Source organism: Lontra canadensis, unplaced genomic scaffold (assembly GCF_010015895.1).
Source record: "Lontra canadensis isolate GAN:19392208 unplaced genomic scaffold, GSC_riverotter_1.0 scaffold75, whole genome shotgun sequence".
NCBI lineage: Eukaryota > Metazoa > Chordata > Mammalia > Carnivora > Mustelidae > Lontra > Lontra canadensis.
The window spans coordinates 6703667-6722969 of NW_022631069.1; the positions used below are offsets into that span (position 1 = coordinate 6703667).

Consider the following 19303-nt stretch of genomic DNA (forward strand, 5'->3'; position numbering starts at 1 on the left):
CACGTCAGAGAAGAATGAGACATTCCTTGCAGGTTGCCAAAAATCTCAGCTCCACCTTGGAAGGCCCAACTACTTCACATTACCTCTGCAATTGGCATTAAGAAGCAAACTCAAAAATGGAGCACACAGCATAAAATGGCAGTAAATTTACCTCTGTTGCTCCATTACCTCCTGGTATTCCTGTGGATATTAAAATGATTGGAAAGGCTCCAACCCCCTTGGGTAAAAATACTGGGTGTAAAGCCGAATACCGCAATTCCAACCCCATTCCAACTGGAGTCCTGCTGATAAGAAGAAACAGGCATAAAAATTAGAGTAGGGGCGCCTGGGTGGCTCAGTGGGTTAAAGCCTCTGCCTTCGGTTCAGGTCATGATCCAAGTCTTGGGATTGAGCCCCACATTGGGCTCTCTGCTCGGCAGGGAGCCTGCTTCCCTTCCTCTCTCTCTGCCTACTTGTGATCTGTCAAATATATAAATAAAAATTTAAAAAAAATTTAGAGTAAAAAGGAGGGTCATAATACATTATATAGGCTCTTAAAGTTTTTATTATGGTAATGCCATTTCTGTTACTAACTAGTTATAGATTTCTTCAGAAGCTTAAGCCCAGACTTTCATGTTTTTAGCCATTAACAGGAAAGTCTCCTTTTGTCAACCAAAAACCAAAACTCTTGAACTGAAAAAAATTTAAGTGCTCTATACTTACTGTATATAAAGGATTTTGAAAGAAGTTTTAAGACTGTCAGATTGCTTCTGGAAATTTCCAATGATAAAACTAAAAGAGACCTGAAAGTCATCTTGCCCATATTCCATTCTAAGTGCAGAAATTTCTTCAACACTATTAACAGATGATTATCTGGCTTCCACCGTGACTTTTCCCACAAAACACAGATTATTCCAATTATTGGGCAAACCTAATTGTAGAGAATTAGTTTACACAGAATTACTAGCAAGTGTTTATTGTACCTCCCTGTTAACTTCTGCCCCACAGAATGGGAGCAGACATGACCTCTGTCCTCAAGAATAAAAACAGTGAATTTAATCCCAATTCATGGCAACACTTCAAGGTATTAAAGACTTTTATCATATCTCCCAGCTCTTAGGAAAATGGATATGAGTCTAAGTTGCTAAACATCTTAATGTTGCTTTTACAACTCCACAATGGGCAGTGTGAAGGCAACTATTTTTAAATAGGAAAGTTACCTTTCAGAAAAATACACATAAAACTCTTGGAGTGGCACATTAGAGGGTTCCTGATACTTCGTATCCCACAGAGTAACTTGTACAACTAGGGAGAGCAATTTAGAAGCTGCTGAATGACAGCCAATGGCTTATATAGAGACCACGTGCCAGTGCGGAGTTAAAGGAAGATGCTATTTCTTCTTCCAAGTAAGACTTGAAGAATCAGTGTAAAAGGGGAACAACTTAAGAGAACTTATATATCTCTACTGATATAAGGTGGTAACTGGATGAGGGGCAGAGAGTATTTCTCCTGGCATTTCAGTTTGCCTTGCTTAACAACAATCCTGATTAAAAGAGGCATTAGGCAGACATCACACTACAGGGAAGGAACACTGATGAGCCACTAACCCTGTTTATGGTAGATGGATAAATCACTGCTTGGTCAAAAACATATGCAATTAACAAAAAATTTCAGGAAGCCCTTCTAAGATTAGAATTTATTAAATTTATTATTTTTTTAAAACCATTTTTGTTAAACTTCACGTTTAAACAAATTCTTGACTAGTTCCTTAATTACTTTGGCAAGCTAGGAGCATGTGGGAAGGCGTCTCACCATTGGTGCTGACGGAAGGGAGAACCTGGCCATTCAGGAGACCAGACTCTGACAGTCCTAAGAGGAAGAGGACCACCATATTCTAAGTTTTCTACAACACTGGTTCGCACCCTGGTTTTCGGTCCTGTCACCCATAAGAGCTGATACTCATCTGCAGCCTCACTCCAACTACCCCTTTTCACTCAAGAGAAGTCTGTCAGAATTTGAGTGAGAGTATCAGATAGTTATAGGATCACATGCATGAATGAAGACATCTGAAAGGTAAGGGAGTCACAAACTAGCTACAGATCAGCTGCAGCGCGCCTCTCAACTGATTCCATGCTCTGGCGCGGCAGCACTGGCATTCACACCCGCTGCCCCAGAGCGCAACTGGTGGCTTCCACTGAGTCAACAGTCTTCCTTTACTGAGCCAGTTTCAAAGCAGAAGAGCTCTTCTCACAAATACATCTTACACCGTCCCTCCTGCGAAGGAGGAAGTGAATCTGGCTCAAGTCAGAGTAAGCAGCATCACTCTTGTTACACTAACAAATGTTTCATGAAAGCAGCTTTGTATTAGAGTAGCATAATCCTCCCTGGTCCTTGAAGGGATCACAAATTCACAGAACGTTACAGCTGGAAAGGGCTTTGGAGCATCTAGGAGAATGCCCTCATTTCAGAAATGAGAAAATCAGGCTGCAAAGCAGACACCTGCCCCTGACTGCACAGCCAATAAGGGGCAGAGCTAGGAACAAAATCAGGTCTCCTTATTCTACATCAGCCCTGTACAGATTAAAGTACAACCTAGTAAGGAAGAAGAGGAATCACAAATTGAGAGGATGGGAAAATAGTGATATTTAAGAAGTTCGAAGTAAAAATGAACAGAGGCTGACAGTTCAAAAAAGGAAAAAGAGAATGGCTTGGTGGTACAAAACCATTAGAGACACTACTGCCTATGGGAGAAAAAAAATAGGACCAAGAACTAGATGTAATTCAACTTTCTGGCAAAATATGAGTTTAGAACCCTTGAAATGCACAATAACTTAGAAATAGATATTTTCATTTAAGTGATGGGAGTTATCCAGCACGTAACTAGTACTCAGTAGACTGAGAGGACAGAATCTGACAGTCTAGGTAAGGATATCTGAAAGCACAAAGCAAAAAAGAACTTTAGTTCATTACATTCCATTATAAAGTCCTTTGTTCACATAAAGCTTTTTGCAATCAAAAATTCAAGAGAACTTTTTGGCTTAAATAATCTTTCCTTGTATAAAACAAGGAAAACACTCTAAAGCTTTTTAAGAATGTGTGCACATTCAACTTATTCCCAAAAGCACTCTTCCCTTAAGATACACTGTGTATTGGCAGAAGAGATATTAAAAAACAAACAAACAAAAACAAAACAAACAAAAAACAGAAAAGAAGCAATCTTTGGTTTCCTCATCACCTAAATACTTTGCTGAAAGAAGATATTCCCAAAGAAATTTTCCTTTGTCTATGTGCACATGCCTATGATAAGACTGACTGCTAGTCTTTTGAGTCTTTTTATGCTAGAGAAAGGTAATACTACCTGGCACTTGTAAACAGACGGCAAACAATTAGACGTATGAACTTTTAGGTCTGAGTAAAGTAGCTAATTATACCAAGACTGTGTTTGTGTGTATGCAATCACTAGGTTCCCTGCCTCTATACATATACTTCTTAACAAACATATTTTTAAAACTTCAAACAAAGTCTTTAGGTTCACTAAACCAAGTCATACAAAATCTGTGGTCTGAGACACTGCTGTCAATATTATTAACTGGATATTATATATAATTCTGGCATATCAAAAATATTTACAATGCAGCCAACACATATGGTCAATGAATACAAAAATTATTTATAAATGCACATATATTTACAATGAGATCCCTAGGTGATAGGGACCAAAAAAAAAAAAAAGATTCACAAGAATACAAAACCCTTTGATGTGGTAACAATTGGTCAAGCCTGGGATTCTTGTCAAAGACCTTGAATATCAAAGCCCTGGTCTCAACTAGATGCTTAAAACCACTGAAGAATCCCAGACACACTTCCCAGAGGGCTCCAAAGTTATTTCTGTTCCTGGAAGACACACCAGAACAGTGATGTTTTCTCAGAATCATTCTGCAGGTTGAGACAATCCAGCACGTTAAGCAGCAATGAGACTCTCCCTAACAGGCAGTGCACAGCTGGGCACATCCCCGTGGAACCATCAGCAAGCACATTTGTCCTGTATTTTCCTCTGCCCGTGTTGCACAGGTTTTATTAGATGTACCCATTTCTGTCAGCCGTTTCCCCTTCTTCATCAGGAATAAGCCCAAAGAAATGCCTGGCGCACCTCAGTGGGGTCAGATGTAATTGCAGACAGGGTAAAGCAAATGCTGACTTTGGGGTTTCTTCTGAACTCTGAGGTAGTAATAAATACAAAATGAAGTAACTTGAGTCTCTGCCCACATCTCCTTCTGGAGTGAGTTTCATGTGCCCTCACTACCATCTTGAATGTTCCGAGTCCTACTAAAATCAAAAGCATGGTCGTGCAACCTGTGACAAGGCGTGGGGGAGGCGGAACAGTCTGGGCCACTCTCTGCCAGACCCTCATTTTGATGGACTTGTGGTGGCTCAAGGACTGGCTGCTGCGAAAAGGGAGGATGAGGCAGGCCTAGCTCTTTGCTTATGTTCCACAGAGGCCGCGGCAACGTTTCTGAAAACGAAAGACAACAATCAGTGGCGAATGGAAGTTCAAAATGAATGGTTTAAAACTTCATTTTCTTTTATCCAAATTCTCCCAGAAATAAAGATCCAGTATTCCAATAAGGACATTGAGAGCAAATGTACACTTGTCATCTTCTTAGCAACAGTTAACAAAAGAAAACAAAACAGAAACTAGAACCATGGTCTTTCAACAAGCTTAACCGATTATTTACTGAAATCATATGATATGTCCTCTGCTTTCATCTACGATTAGTGCTTCTGCTGCTACAAAAATTAAAAAATACAACTCTTCAGACACATGGAAACAGACTAAAATAGTATCCCTACTATAGTGAAAGTTGCATGATACAAAAATCACTGATTTAACACAGCCCTTACATCTTTAAATAACAAATGAGCATGTTAAAAAAAATTGTTTTAAAAATAAACCATTTCCCTCCAGCTTCTAGCATGCCAGTAAATCCTAACAATAAAATAATAACGAAAAGCAGCAATTTTAAATCAGATTATTATACTTTGGTTTCAAAGATATACATCTCTCATTCCCCTTACTTACTGCAGTGGTGAGCTCTTTCCCCAAAGAATATTTGCTGAAAGCTATATTAACTTCATGGGGATACATTTTGGAAAAAGTCAGGCAAACGTTCTGGAAACAAACACTCAGGAATAAAAACAAAACCCATGCGTTAAAGTAAGCTAAGGCAGGGTTTCTTAAGCTCTGATGTGCATACAAATAACCTAGGGATCTTGTTAAAATAAAGACTCTGGTTCACTGGGTCCGGGGTGGGAACCTTGGTCTGCATTTCTAACAAGCTCTAGGTAATGCTGAAGCGGAGACCACACTGTGAATAGCAAGGAGTGAGAGTGCCCCAGGTAGGAATGAGCAATGCACCAAAGCACTCATTTGTTGATCTCCTCACTTACGGACCAAGGCAACAATTAAGACCTCTCCAAAATGAAGAAAAAGGTGCACTGCATTTTTCGTTCTACTTAAAGCCTTTTTAGGTGTGTAACTCTTTTAGGACATGGGAACACGGGATTAGTGTTGGTGCCTTTCTTTCATGGACAATGAACTTTAAAGCCAAGAGACTAGCTTTAGTGAGTGACAGTACACTTTTCTCTGACTTGTACCGTCTTTGGAAATCTTTGGAGTTGGTCTCTGAATTAAGAACAACAGAACACATCTTAGAAGTCCCAAGTCAGATCATTCCCTCCTACCAGAAGCACCCCTGGAAGCACCTGCAGGCCTCAGCCCCACCCAATTTCCTGTGCTGACAAGAAGGGTGACAGCTGATGAAAAACCTGGATGGCCAGAAAGACATGCTCAGCAGTGCCCTTCATGGTCTAGAAAGAGTTCTGTTTTACTAACCAAGTTGTTACCAAATGCCTTCTCTGCACAATGTGACATGTGTTTCTTTCCCTGGGTCATCCCACAACTGCTTCCCCACTTTGGGACCTGATCATAAGGCCTCACAGACGAAATCAAACACTGGCTAAGTGATACTGTCATTCAGTATTTACCCTCTAGAACAGCAACCAAATCATTTTTAAATCTTCTCAGGAAAAATCTCCACCAAGTTATATCCTCAGCATTTCCAATCTCCATTATTTAAATAAAGATGGAAGAAAAAATTAAACCTATTTGAAACTTTTTTAAAGCTTTTTCTATCTAGCTTCTGAATTTTTAGAAGTGTGATCTTGATACTCCCACAGAAGCTGTTTCCATCCTACTGATGCAGACGTCTCTAATTCTAATCTCTGAAAATCTCTAGCCCTAGTTTATACCAGCTAGCTGTAGCTAATTACTCTATTATTCCAATTTGTTTGCTTCCTGTCAAATCAGAGTGCTACTTATATGACAGAAGGAAAAATCAAGTAGGTGAGAGTAAAAACAAAGTAAACTGTGTCCTTTACCACTGTTCATCTGTGTGGAGGGAAGTTTCTTCTCATTTATCCTCTCATGGTTGGTGGGAAAGGCAGCCATCTCTTTGTCTGCTGATGACACCAGGCTTTCCAAGGTAGGGGCATCTGGGGGAGGATGTGCCAAATATGTCTCTTTGGGCATCTGGACCATAAGGCTGGACAGTGTCTGATCTAGAACATCTTCCTCAGCAATATACGTGTACGGACAGTATTCTCGGGTCCTGGAGTAGATGTTAGCATTGTCATAACAATCTGAGCAAATAACCCGGGTACCAGGACCACCTGATGACAACACAGGAAAGAATCCTTCAGTTAAGGAGTCAGCTTTGCCAATCACCAGTTTTCTGCACCAGCCATCCCCATTTTCACCGCAGCTGGCATTGACTGAGCACTTACTTGATACACCAGGTAAAGTCTCAAGGTCCTTCTGTGCATTAACTAATTTAATCCTCACGGCATCCCTATGAGGTGGGTACTATTATTACCCCGTTTTACAGATGGGGTAACTACAACACAGAGACATGAGGGAACTTGCTCCAAAACACTGCTACAACACAGGGCTGAAATCTAAACTTGGGCACTCTGGCTCCGGGGCCCATGCTCTTGAATGCTACAGTAAACCACTTCTGTCCAGCCTGGATAAGGTGATGCCCAATTCAAGGGAACGAAGATGCAGCTGCACTGTGCTACAAGACACAGGTCTGGCTGAAGCGAACTAAAGCAGAGAACAAGGACTTGGGAGGACTTCACTTCATAAAGCCTGCATTACTTTCATGAGTCAAGGAATTAAGCAACACTCATGGCTTAAAGTATCCCTAGAGAAAGCCTCTGATGGTCAAGAGTCCTGTCTGACACATGTGCATGTCTGGCAGAGGTAAAGTTTAATAACGAGCTCCCCAGACTGTTATGTGCTTTGAAAACTGTTCAAAGAGAAAAAAAAGAGTGAGAAATAAAGAGCAAGTAACTTCCTAATCAAGCAACAGTGTTACAACTGGAAGTTAGTTTGGCCCAGAAAGCAGTGTTATTTCCCACCAATTTCAAAGAGCAGAGGCATTTAAAGATTCTTTTAAATGATAGCAGTACCCCTCTTTCCATGGAAAGCCAAAATAAAATCCAATTTAGTGATGAAACCGATAAATTCTGTTAACGTTCAGCCTAAAAAAATCTCCGTATGAACAGAAAAGGCCTTTCATTTGTACAGTGCTGGAAGGACTACACCTATTTGTTGAAAGGATCTGTGAGAATCCTGAGGGAAGTGCTTTATAAAATATCGCTTCTTTACTTTAAAAATGAGAAAGTTAAAGCTCAGATGTCAGTAACTTGTTCATGGTCCCAGAGCTGGAAAAAAGGAACTAGGAATCAAACCCAATTCTTCTATCCCTTAATTCACCTCCCTGAGTTCTGTCGCTCCCTGAGGGAAGGGGGGAGTGGGGAAGAGAAGTAGTACTGAGAAGCCAAGTTAATTATGGAACATCTTGTATCTCTTTGATTTCTCCAGCATATGCTGAGAATCATCACTGCCCTCTGAACTTCAGTGACTATCAACCTGTCAGCAGGAGACACAAACCTCCCCTGAATATGGTCTGAAGAATGCTCATGCCTTAAAAAGATAAGACACCTCAAAAAAGTTTCTAGAGCACCTCCTTCTCATAATAATACTTTGGTTTGGGAGACTTTGCTGGGTATGCCAATCCCTTGTTTTGGGATGTGTTTCTTCTGTCAGATGATTTTCTTCTCTGGTACGATTTCAGTCGATTTCCATCCATCCTATTTCTCATGCAGTCAAATGTTTTCAATGAGTATCTTACTTTAAAATGTTGTGTCAGGTTAATGGGAAAACTACACACTGACAAATAAACTCAACAAAACAGGCCAAAATTGTAAGCATATACAACAAAGAGTCAGTACCATCAGCGCCTTTGTGTAAATATCCATTGGCAGGAGGCATAAGTTGCTGATGACTGCCTGCCTCAGAGTTGCTGTAGCCTTCCTGCGGCTCTGACAGTGTTCCTTGGGAGGACAAGTAGCTGGGAATGTCTGCAGGCAGATTAAGCTCCTCTGTAAAAGAGACATCTGTAACTTTCAAATAACATTAGGCAACACTCAGAAGACTGTAGTGCAAATGTGCTCCACTTTGATATACCCACTGGCCAGGAAAATGTTATCTAACTAGGAACAGGTTTTAGGATTTTCCCCCAAAACTCTTTCTTGCTAAAATTCTTTTCAAAGATTCATTTTAAAAGTATTACTAAAAGAGGCAAATCCTAAAGTCTAAAATCTAATCCATAGGTGTACTTTCACTGTCTGACTGAGCCTCTTCTCTTTCAAGATTTCGGGGAAGGGGTGTGAAAGGCCGATCCCAGTCAGAAGGGCTCCACTCTTCACCCACAGAGAAGCTTCGACGGAAATGAGGCTTAGGCATTAAAGAAAGAAGGTGCACCTGTAACATGTTTATAAGAGCAAAGTTTGGGGGAACTGTCTAAAAATATTCTTAAAATTATTCATCGGAGGGGTGCCTGGGTGGCTCAGTGGGTTAAGCCTCTGCCTTCGCTCAGGTCATGATCCCAGGACACTGGGATTGAGCCCCGCATTGGGCTCTCTGCTCAGCAGGGAGCCTCCTTCCCAAACACCCACCCCCTCCCACCCCAGCCTGCCTCTCTGCCTACTTGTGATCTCTGTCAAATAAATACATAAAATCTTAAAAAAAAAAAAAATTTCATTGGAGACATTCCATTATTTCAACGAAGTTGGACATTTTAACAAAAAAAACTCTTCCTTCTACCATACATAAAGGGTCAAAGCTCCATAGCTTTTTCTATTTTATAATAAATTGTATACTACATTCCTGACTCAAGTATAAGCTGTAGGTATCAACTGGGTACCACTCACCTGTGTTTGTGATACTGTAGTCTTCATTCTTTCTTCTCATGTGGTAAATAACAATGACCCAGATCAAAGAGGTGCCCACAATACAGCAGACCACAACAATGATGACAATGCCAACTGTGGTCCAGCCATCATCTTCATGCCCAATGCTACTCTGGGAAGAGTCACAATTGGGAGATGAAATGACATTTAGGTAAATATGACCACGTTCTGTCCCAAGGGTGTTAGACATAATGCAGGTGTATTTCCCAGCATCTTCCAGGCCAGCATCGACAATGATGAGAAGCTGGTTGGCCGCCGCAAAGAAGTGCCGTTCTGTCACCAGCAGTGGCCCGTCATCTTTGGTCCAGTTGAGACGAGGGGCAGGACTCCCTCCAGCTATGCACTGTAATACTGCAGTCTCACCTCGGGTTACTGTCTTATCCTCCAGGGGTCTGATAAATGAGGGTGTCTCTAACAGAAAGATTGTATAAAAAATCATGTTAAACAATTTTATTTCTTAAATCCTACTGAATTAGATGAATGAGGTAATGATGCAATAAGTAAGCAATTTCAGGGGCACCTGGGTGGCTCAGTGGGTTAATAAGCAGCCAACTCTTGATTTCAGCTCAGGTCATAATCTATAGATCCTGGGATCAAACCCTGCGTCGGGCTCTGCGCTCAGCATGCAGTCTGCTTCAGATTCTCTCTCTCCCTCTCCCTCTCTCACCCCCTAGGATAAATAAATAAATCTTAAAAAAAAAAAAAAATAAGTAGGGGCGTCTGGGTGGCTCAGTGGGTTAAAGCCTCTGCCTTTGGCTCAGGTCATGATCCCAGGGTTCTGGGATCGAGCCCCACGTCAGGCTCTCTGCTCGGCGGGGAGCCTGCTTCCCTTCCTCTCTCTCTCTGCCTGCCTCTCTGCCTATTGTGATCTCTATCAAATGAATAAATTAAAAAATCTTAAAAAAAAAAAAAAGTAAGCACTTTCATATACTCATGGGAAGATTAGAAGTTAGTGTTCAGAAAAGCAAAAGCCTCAAAAATCTTATCTTACTAATTCTACCTTAGGCAAGCTATCCTACACAAGGAAGTCAAAAAGATTTATACATGAACAGGTTTATTATGAAATTAGTTGTAATTTTTAAAAATAAAGGAAAAGATCTTTAAATCTAACAGGAAAGGTTGTTAAATAAACCACAGTACAAATACATGATATTTTTTGAAGACTTAATGACAGAGTAACCCTTGTGATATGGTATTTAAGAGGAAAAAAGTAGGTACGTAACTTCATGAAAATGTGTTTTTTAAAAAGTCCAGCAGCATATGCCAAAATCTTTAACAGTGTTTTAGTGACTTTCCCTTTTTCTAATTTTCTATATATCCTAAATTTTTAAAACAATATACTTATTTTTCTGATTTGTGAAATAACACAAACCAACAAACTTTTAAAAAACCTAACATCAGGGGTGCCTGGTTGCTCAGCGGGTTAAAGCCTCTGCCTTAGGCTCAGGTCATGATCCCAGGGTCCTGGGATAGAGTCCCGCATCGGGCTCTCTGCTCACCAGGGAGCCTGCTTCCTCCTCTCTCTCTGCCTGCCTCCCTGTCTACTTGTGATCTCTGTCTGTCAAATAAATAAATAAAATCCATTAAAAAAAATAAAAAGTAAAAAACCTAACATCTAGGGAAAACAGAGAACTAGAAAGCAGAATCTGCCTTTGGGTTGATTATGAAGAAAAGTATTCTCATAAGAAAAAAAAAAAATAGGCTTGTCAGAGGAACTTAGGGAAAAGACATTTTATTTTACCATAACACAGAATCAAGAGGCGTACACTGGAAGGAGAACAGGAAATCTAAACAAAAGATGGTAATTTTTATGCATTAAATTTTTTTTCAAAAATGAGTTAGAGGAGAAACAAATTGTCTTGAGTGGTCTGTGAAGCAGTATAAAACAACTGCAAACCCACTGGTGTGTATGAATGAATGAATGAACATGTATGAATTAGAAACCTCCAGTGGGCAAGGTAACAGGATACGGGGATTTGAATTTTCAATTCATGTGATGAAGATCTCTAATTCTGCCCTAACTGCTTCTGCAGATTTCAGTTCTCTGATCCACTAATATCCTAGGCTGACATGACCCAGCCATATATTGGCAAAACACGGTGACCAAGATATAAGGATCACTATTAAAATCTCAAAGTTGGATCTTCTTTGCCATTAAGACCAGAGTAGACCCTTAAATATAAAGGCTCCATCCAAACCAAGGACCCATGGGGCAGTACACATACCTAATACTGTGAGAGAGGCATTTGCTGAGAGGCCTCCAGCTATATTTTGTGCCATGCAGCTATAGACTCCCATGTCTTCTATTTTCACGTTGGCAATGAAGAAGACATCATCCTCAGGCATGACATGCATGCGTCTTTCTCGAGCTGCAGGAAAGTCGGTGCCACCATCTTTCTGCCAAGAAATCTGAGGTGCAGGGTGCCCCTCTGCAGCACACTCTAATCTGGCCATGGCACCAGTGCGGATAGTGAGATCCATTGGAGTCTTCAGGAAAGATGGCATCTCTGTTTCAAGAAAGATTACCGAAACAAAGTGGGTGGAGTGGTGGTGGTGGGAACACGAATACACACACACACACACACACACACACACACACACAAAGTACCAACTTGTAATATTCTATTTCTTTCAGAAGGCATACTCTCTGGATTGGCAGAGGCCATCTTTTCTCTTCAAACCTCAGAATACTTAGAGTACAGTGATGAATAAATTCTTCTAGAATGCATGACACATCTACTACCTGATCTCTCTGACGGGGACAGGAAAGGCAAAAGGCCACAAACCTTTCAGAACTCCGTACATTTATTATGACTCCCTTACTTAAGAGACTAAACGGTGCTCTCCAAGCTAACATCTATAAAGCTGACATGGCAAATGCACATTAAAAAAATTTATACCAAAAAATAAAGAATACAAAAAAATGTATGCCTTCAAAAATTTCATAAAACAACACTGAAGTAAGACACAAGTATGTCCTTTGGTTGCACAAAACCTAAACTGTTTTAGTGATTCAATCTAATGGGTGACTGATTAATCAATCTGTTTTGGAGAAGTTCTTTTTTTACAGCCACAGTGAAGAAGAGCATTAATTTAAAAAATGATTCTGGGGACGCCTGGGTGGCTCAGTTGGTTGGACGACTGCCTTCAGCTCAGGTCATGATCCTGGAGTCCCGGGATCGAGTCCCACATCGGGCTCCCAGCTCCATGGGGAGTCTGCTTCTCCCTCTGACCTTCTCCTCGCTCATGCTCTCTCTCACTGTCTTGCTCTCAAATAAATAAATAAAATCTTTAAAAAAAAAAAATGATTCTGTATGACTACATTTAGACCATGATAACAAGCAGCCTATCTCCTGGGGGGAGAACTCCCCCTCCTCGCTTCCAACCAAGGACCAATTAGGGACATAACTGGACAAAACGGTAACCCGGTCTACGTATTAGCACAACCTTAATTAATACGAAACACTAAAATCTCCCCTCAAATGTCAGGCTTAGCCTCATTTTCTTGTCCAAGTGGTTCAAAAATTGAACATGAAAAATCCTTCTAACTGTAGAACCATCAGGGACCAGAACTCCTTACCATTCACAGTCAGTTTGGCTTTTTGAGAATAATTAGATCCAAAGTGATTAGTAACGATACACTGATATCTTCCTTCATCCGTGAAATTCACATTGAAAAGATGTAAGACACTCGTATATTCTAGAGCTTCTCCAGCTTGCTGCTGATAACGAACAAAATTCTCAACATCGATGTCATTCAGGATTTCACTGTCTTTGCGCCACACGGTAGACATGGGTGAGTCACTGCTGCTCACTGCGGTGCACGTCAGAGTCACATTCATGCTTCTTAGAGCAACTGTATTTTCAGGATGCATTTTTATCTGTGGCTTGAGAAAATCATCTAAGAGAAAAAAATGGGGCAGGAGCCAATTCACTCATTTTTAATTCTACACATTTTGAAACAAATAACGTAAAATTACTTGTTCTGTTTACAAAATGGCATATTAAGATTGACAAGAGACTACAGGGCTAGAATCCAATTCCCTTCTGTTCAAAGATGTGGGAAATGAGGCCCAGAGGGTCAAACAACTTGTTCAGAGACAAAGCCTGGATGGGGAACCCAGGTTTTCAGACTTCAGGGTTTAGCATACTTTCTACTATCACTCATGACCACTTACACTTAGAATGTATTTCTTAAGTACTACCAGTTACTAGGAAAAAAGAAAAGCCTAAATTCAAATCTCAAGACAAGTTCTAATCCTGTTAGCTCTTGTGAATATGTAGAGGTTACATATATAAACATATATATGATAAGACCCATTATCTTTTCCTTGTCAATAAAGAAAATGGGGATTAAAAATTACATTTTACAGTGTGTACCTATTAATAAAACATTATTTGTAAGCACCTGGGTGGCTCAGCTGGTTAAGTGTCTGACTCTTGGTTTCAGCTCAGGTCATGATCCCGGGGTCCTGAGATCAGGCCCCACATTAAGGGCTACGCTCATAACGGAGTCTGCCTGTCTCTCTCCCTCTGCTCCTTCCCCTACACACTCTCTCTCTCTGAATAAAATCTTTTTTAAAAAATTAAGCATTACTGGAACATACATCATATATGCATAACTCTCCCTTCAAATAGTGAGAAATTCCAAATAGGCTTAGGAATGGCTAATATATTACAGATTCATCAGTAATAGTATATTGTTAATATGTAAAAAACAACATAAATATTTTGTGGGCCTGAGCTTCCAAGTGTTCTAAGTATCTTTTAAGTAGATTATAAAAATAGATCTGGCAATATATGGGTATCTAAATAATCAGATACTAGTGACATGCAAGACAACTACGCTGATGTAAAAGTTCTAGTGCCTAAAGCTAGGAATCAGTTATTCTACTTTAAAGGAAATTTAAGGGGCGCCTGGGTGGCTCAGTAGGTTAAGGCCTCTGCCTTCAGCTCGGGTCATGATCTCAGGGTCCTGGGATCGAGCCCTGCATCAGGCTCTCTGCTCAGCGGGGAGCCTGCTTCCTCCTCCCTCTCTCTCTCTGCCTACTTGTGATCCCTGTCAAATAAATAAATAAAATCTTTAAAAAAAATAATAAAATAAAATAAAGGAAATTCAAGTGTAAAGGAAAAATGCCCAAGTTGAGAAAGAACAATATAGATACATACTTCAAATTGCGAGTACTGGAATCATGACAACTTTTTTTTTTTTTTTTATTTGACAGAGATCACAAGTAGTCAGAGAGGCAGGCAGAGAGAGAGGGGGAAGCAGGCTCTCTGCCAAGCAGAGAGCCCGGTGCGGGGCTCAATCCCAGGACCCTGAGATCATGACCAGAGCCGAAGGCAGAGGCTTTAACCCACTGAACCACCCAGGCGCCTCTGGAATCATGACTTTTACATGGTTGTCCTTCTACCCCCCCCCCCCGCCAAAAAAAACTAAAACCCTGCCACCACTTTAGTCTTAAGAAACTGCATCAAAAATAGAAACAATGTGAAACTATATTCACACATTGCTGGTGACAACATAAACAAGTGTTCTCTTTCTAGAAAACAGCTGGTAGTACTTTTTAAGATCTACTTAAAAAAAAATCATTTTTGATTCAGGAATCTTACTACTGGATATTTATATTAAAGGTTAACAACCTGGGGCACCTGGGTGGCTCAGTGGGTTAAAGCCTCTGCCTTCGGCTCAGGTCATGATCCCGGGGTCCTGGGATCGAACCCCGCATCAGGCTCTCTGTTCAGCAGGGAGCCTGCTTCCCCCCACCCGTGCCTGCCTCTCTGCCTACTTGTGATCTCTGTCAAATAAATAAATAAAATCTTAAAAAAATAAAAAATAAAAAATAAAGGTTAACAACCCCCTAAAAGGGAAAGGCCTACATTCATAAAGATGCTGTTATACTATACTGACACTGAAAATGATCAATGAAGAACACACAGGAAAAAACTTGCTTATGATATATTAAGTCAAAGAATACAAAATTAATTTAAATCTATGATTACAAAATATAAAAATTTCACAGAAGAACACAGAGAAATGGAAATAGATATGCTAGTTAGAAAGCATTCTAGTTGGGGTGCCTGGGTGACTCAGTTGTTTGGGCGTCTGCCTTCGGCTCAGAGCATGACCCCAGGGTCCCAGAATTGAGCCCCGAATTGGGCTCCCGGCTCAGCGGAGAGCCCACATCTCTCCCGCTACCTGCCGCTCTGCCAATCTGTGCTCTGTCAAGTAAGTAAATAAATAAAATAAAAAAATAAAAACTTTAAAAAAGTGAAAGCATCCTGGCTTAATTTTTTTCCATTCTGTTGTTAAGACAGTTAAGTGCATACCATGCATCTTTTCTGACCACAATGCTATGAAACTAGGAATCAACCACAAGGGGCTTATGGGTGGCTCAGTCATTAAGTTAAGCGTCTGCCTCAGCTCAGATCATGTTCCCAGGGTCCTGGGATCAAGCCCCACACTGGGCTCCCTGCTCTGTGGGATGCTGGCTTCTCCCTCTAAACCACTCCCCGGACTTGTGTTCCTTCTTGTCTCTCTCTCTCTCTCTCTCTCTCTGTCTCTAATAAATAAATAAATAAATCTTTTTTTAAAAAAAAGAAAGAAAGAAAAAGAAAAAAAAGAAATCAACCACAATAAAAAATATAGAAAAGAACACAATATATGGAGGTTAAATAACATGTTATTATACCACTGAATGGGATGGGCAGCCTGGCTGGCTTAGTTGATAGAGTGAGCATGTGGCTCTTCATCTCAGAGTTCTAAGTTCAAGCCCCATGTTAGGTATAGAGATTACCTAAAAATAATTTTTTTTGTTTTTAAGATTAGATTTATTTATTTATTTGAGAGAAGAGAGTACATGGCAGGACGGGGGTGTGGGACAGAGAAAGAGAGAGCGAATCTTTAAGCAGACTCTGCAGAGACTAAAGCCCAATGTGGAACTTGATGCCATGACTCTGAGATCATGACCTGAGCTGAAACCAAGAGTCGGACACCTAACCAATTGCGACATCCAGATGCGCCCCCAAAATAAATCTTTTAAAAAATAAACAAATAAAACAATGAATGGGTGGGGGGGTGTCTGGGTGGCTCAGTGGGTTAAAACCTCTGCCTCAGGTCATGATCCCAGGTCATGATCCCAGGGTCCTGGGATCGAGCCCCACGTCGGGCTGTCTGCTCAGCAGGGAGCCTGCTTCCTCCTCTCTCTCTGTCCTGCTTCTCTGCCTACTACTTGTGATCTCTGTCAAATAAATAAACAAAATCTTTAAAAAACAAACAAACAAAAAAAAAAACAATGAATGGGTCAACCAAAAAATCAAAGAAGAAATAAAGAATTACATGAAAACAAATGAAAATGAAAACAGAGTCCATAATCTGTGGGATACGACAAAAGTAGTTCTAAGAGGGAAGTTTACAACAATACAGACTTACCTCAAGAAGCAAGAAAAACCTTTAATAAACAACCTAACCTTACACCTAAAGAAGCTAGAAAAAGAAAACCCAAACCCAGCAAAAGACAGGAAATAATAAATATAAGAGCAGAAATAAATGACATAGAAACTAAAAAAACAACAGATCAATGAAACTAGGAGCTGGTTCTCTGAAAAGATCAAGAAAAAACTGATAAACCTCTAGGCAAAATTCACTTAAAAAGAGAGAGAGAGAGAGAGAGAAAGAAAGGACCCAAATAAATAAGATTACTAATGAAAGAAGAGAAATAACAACCAACACCATAGAAATATAAATAATTTTAAGAGTATTATGAAAACCTAAATATCAACAAATTCAACAATTTAGAATAGGTAAATTTCTAGAAAATATAACCCCCCAAAACTAAAGCAGGAAGAAATTAAAAAAAAAAAGCTTGAACAGACCAATTACCAGCAATGAAATTGAATCAATAATCAAAAAATTCTCAAAAAACACCAGTCCAGGACCAGATGAATTCACAGTTGAATTCTACCAAGCATTTAAAGAAGAATTAATACCCATTCTTCTCAAACTATTCCAAAGAACACAAGAGGAAGGAAACCTCCAAATTCATTCTACGAAGCCAATATTACCCCAATACCAAAACCAGATAAAGACATTAAAAAAAAAGAGAACAGACCAATATCTCTTATGAATATAGATGCAAAATCCTCAACAAAATATTACCAAACCAAATCCAATAAAATATTTTAAAAAATCATATACTGCAATCAACAGGGATTTATTCCTATAATGCAAGGATGGTTTAATATGCACAAAACAATCAATGTGAAGCATCACATCAGTAAGAGAAAGGATAACAACCATATGATCATTTCAACAGATGCAGAAAAAGCATCTGACAAAAGTACAACATCCACTCATGATAAAAACCCTCCACCAAGTAGGTCTAAAGGGAACATATCTCAACATACTAAAGGTCTTGGATGAAAAACCCACAGCCAACATCATACTCAACGGTGAAAAACTGAGAGCTTTTCCCCTAAGGTCAAGAACAAGACAAGATGTCCACTCTCAACATTGTTATTCAACAGAGTACTAGAAGTCCTAGCCATAGCAACCAGACAACATAAAGAAATAAAAAGCATCTGAATCAGTAAGGAAGAAGTAAAACTTCCACTATTTGCAGATGACATGATATTATATATAGAAAACCTTAAGACTCTACCAAAAAAATACCCACTAGAACTGATAAATTCGGTAAGGTTGCAAAACACAAAATCAATGTACAGATATCTGTTGCATTCCTATACACTAATAATGAAGCAGCAGAAAGTGAAATTAAAAAAATAATCCCATTCACAATTAAACCAATACCAATAAAATGTCTAGAAATAAATTTAACCAAAGAGGTGAAAGCCCTGTACTCTAAAAACTATAGAACACTGATGAAAGAAGTTAAAGATGATGCAAAGAAATGGAAAGACATTCCAGATTCATGGATTAGAAGAGCAAATACTGTTAAAATGTTTGCCCTACCTTAAGCAATCTACACATTTAATGCAATCCTTATCAAAATATCAACAGCATTCTCAAAGAACTAGAACAATCCTAAAATCTGTATGGAACCACAAAATACCTCGAGTAGGCAAAGCCATCTTGACACAGAAAAACAAACTGGGGATAGCACAATTCCAGATCGCAAGTTATACTACAAAGTGACAGTAGTTAATATGGCATAAAAACACACACAGATCAATGGAATAGAACAGAAAGCCCCAAAATAAGCCCACAACTATATGGTCAATTCATCTTCAACAAAGAGGAATGAATATACAATGGGAAAAAGTTGCTTCAACAAACGGTGCTGAGAATACTGGTCAGCTACATGTCAAAGAATGAAACTGGACCACTTTCTTTCACCATACACAAACATCAACTCAGAATGAATTAAACACCTAAATGTGAGACCTGAAACCATAAAAATCCTAGAAGAGAGCACAGGCAGCAACTTCTCTGACCTAAGCAGTAGCCAACATTTTCCTAGATTTGTTTCTAGAGAAACAAAAGCAAAAATAAACTATTGGGACTACACCAATATAAAAAATTTCTGCACAGGGGCACCTGGGTGACTCAGTCTGTTAAGCATCTACCTTCAGCTCAGTCATGACCTCAGGGTCCTGGGATCAAGTCCTGTATCAGGCTCCTTGCTCCATGGGAAGCCTGCTTCTCCCTCTCCCTCTGCCTGCCACTCCCTCTACTTGTGTGCATGTTCTCGTTCTCTAATAAATAAAATAAAATCTAAACAACAAAAAAATTCTGCACAGCAAAGGAAACAACCAACAAAACTAAAAGGCAACCTACTGAATGGGAGAAGATGTTTGCAAATGACATATCCAATAAAGGGTTAATATCCAAAATATATAAAGAACTGATACAACACAATACCCCAAACCAAATAATCCAATTTAAAAATGGGCAGGGGTGCCTGGGTGGCACAGTCAGTTGAGCATCTGA

General features: G+C 39.8%; 1 protein-coding gene across 3 annotated transcripts in view; it reads right to left on the reverse strand.

The window, feature by feature from the left end:
• Positions 1-3166: 3166 nt before the first annotated feature.
• LRIG2 (leucine rich repeats and immunoglobulin like domains 2) overlaps positions 3167-19303 on the reverse strand; it is a 64616-nt gene continuing 48479 nt past the window's right edge. For 2 of the 3 annotated variants that reach the window (XM_032881408.1, XM_032881410.1), the window contains exons 13-18: positions 12935-13255; positions 11580-11861; positions 9316-9765; positions 8335-8499; positions 6418-6708; positions 3167-4492 (exon numbers count right to left, since the gene is read on the reverse strand). In XM_032881408.1, coding sequence (XP_032737299.1) covers positions 4266-4492; positions 6418-6708; positions 8335-8499; positions 9316-9765; positions 11580-11861; positions 12935-13255 — 1736 coding nt within the window. In that variant the 3' untranslated portion in view covers positions 3167-4265. The remainder of the gene's footprint in view (positions 4493-6417; positions 6709-8334; positions 8500-9315; positions 9766-11579; positions 11862-12934; positions 13256-19303) is intronic. The other variant, XM_032881409.1, reaches the window with a different exon arrangement.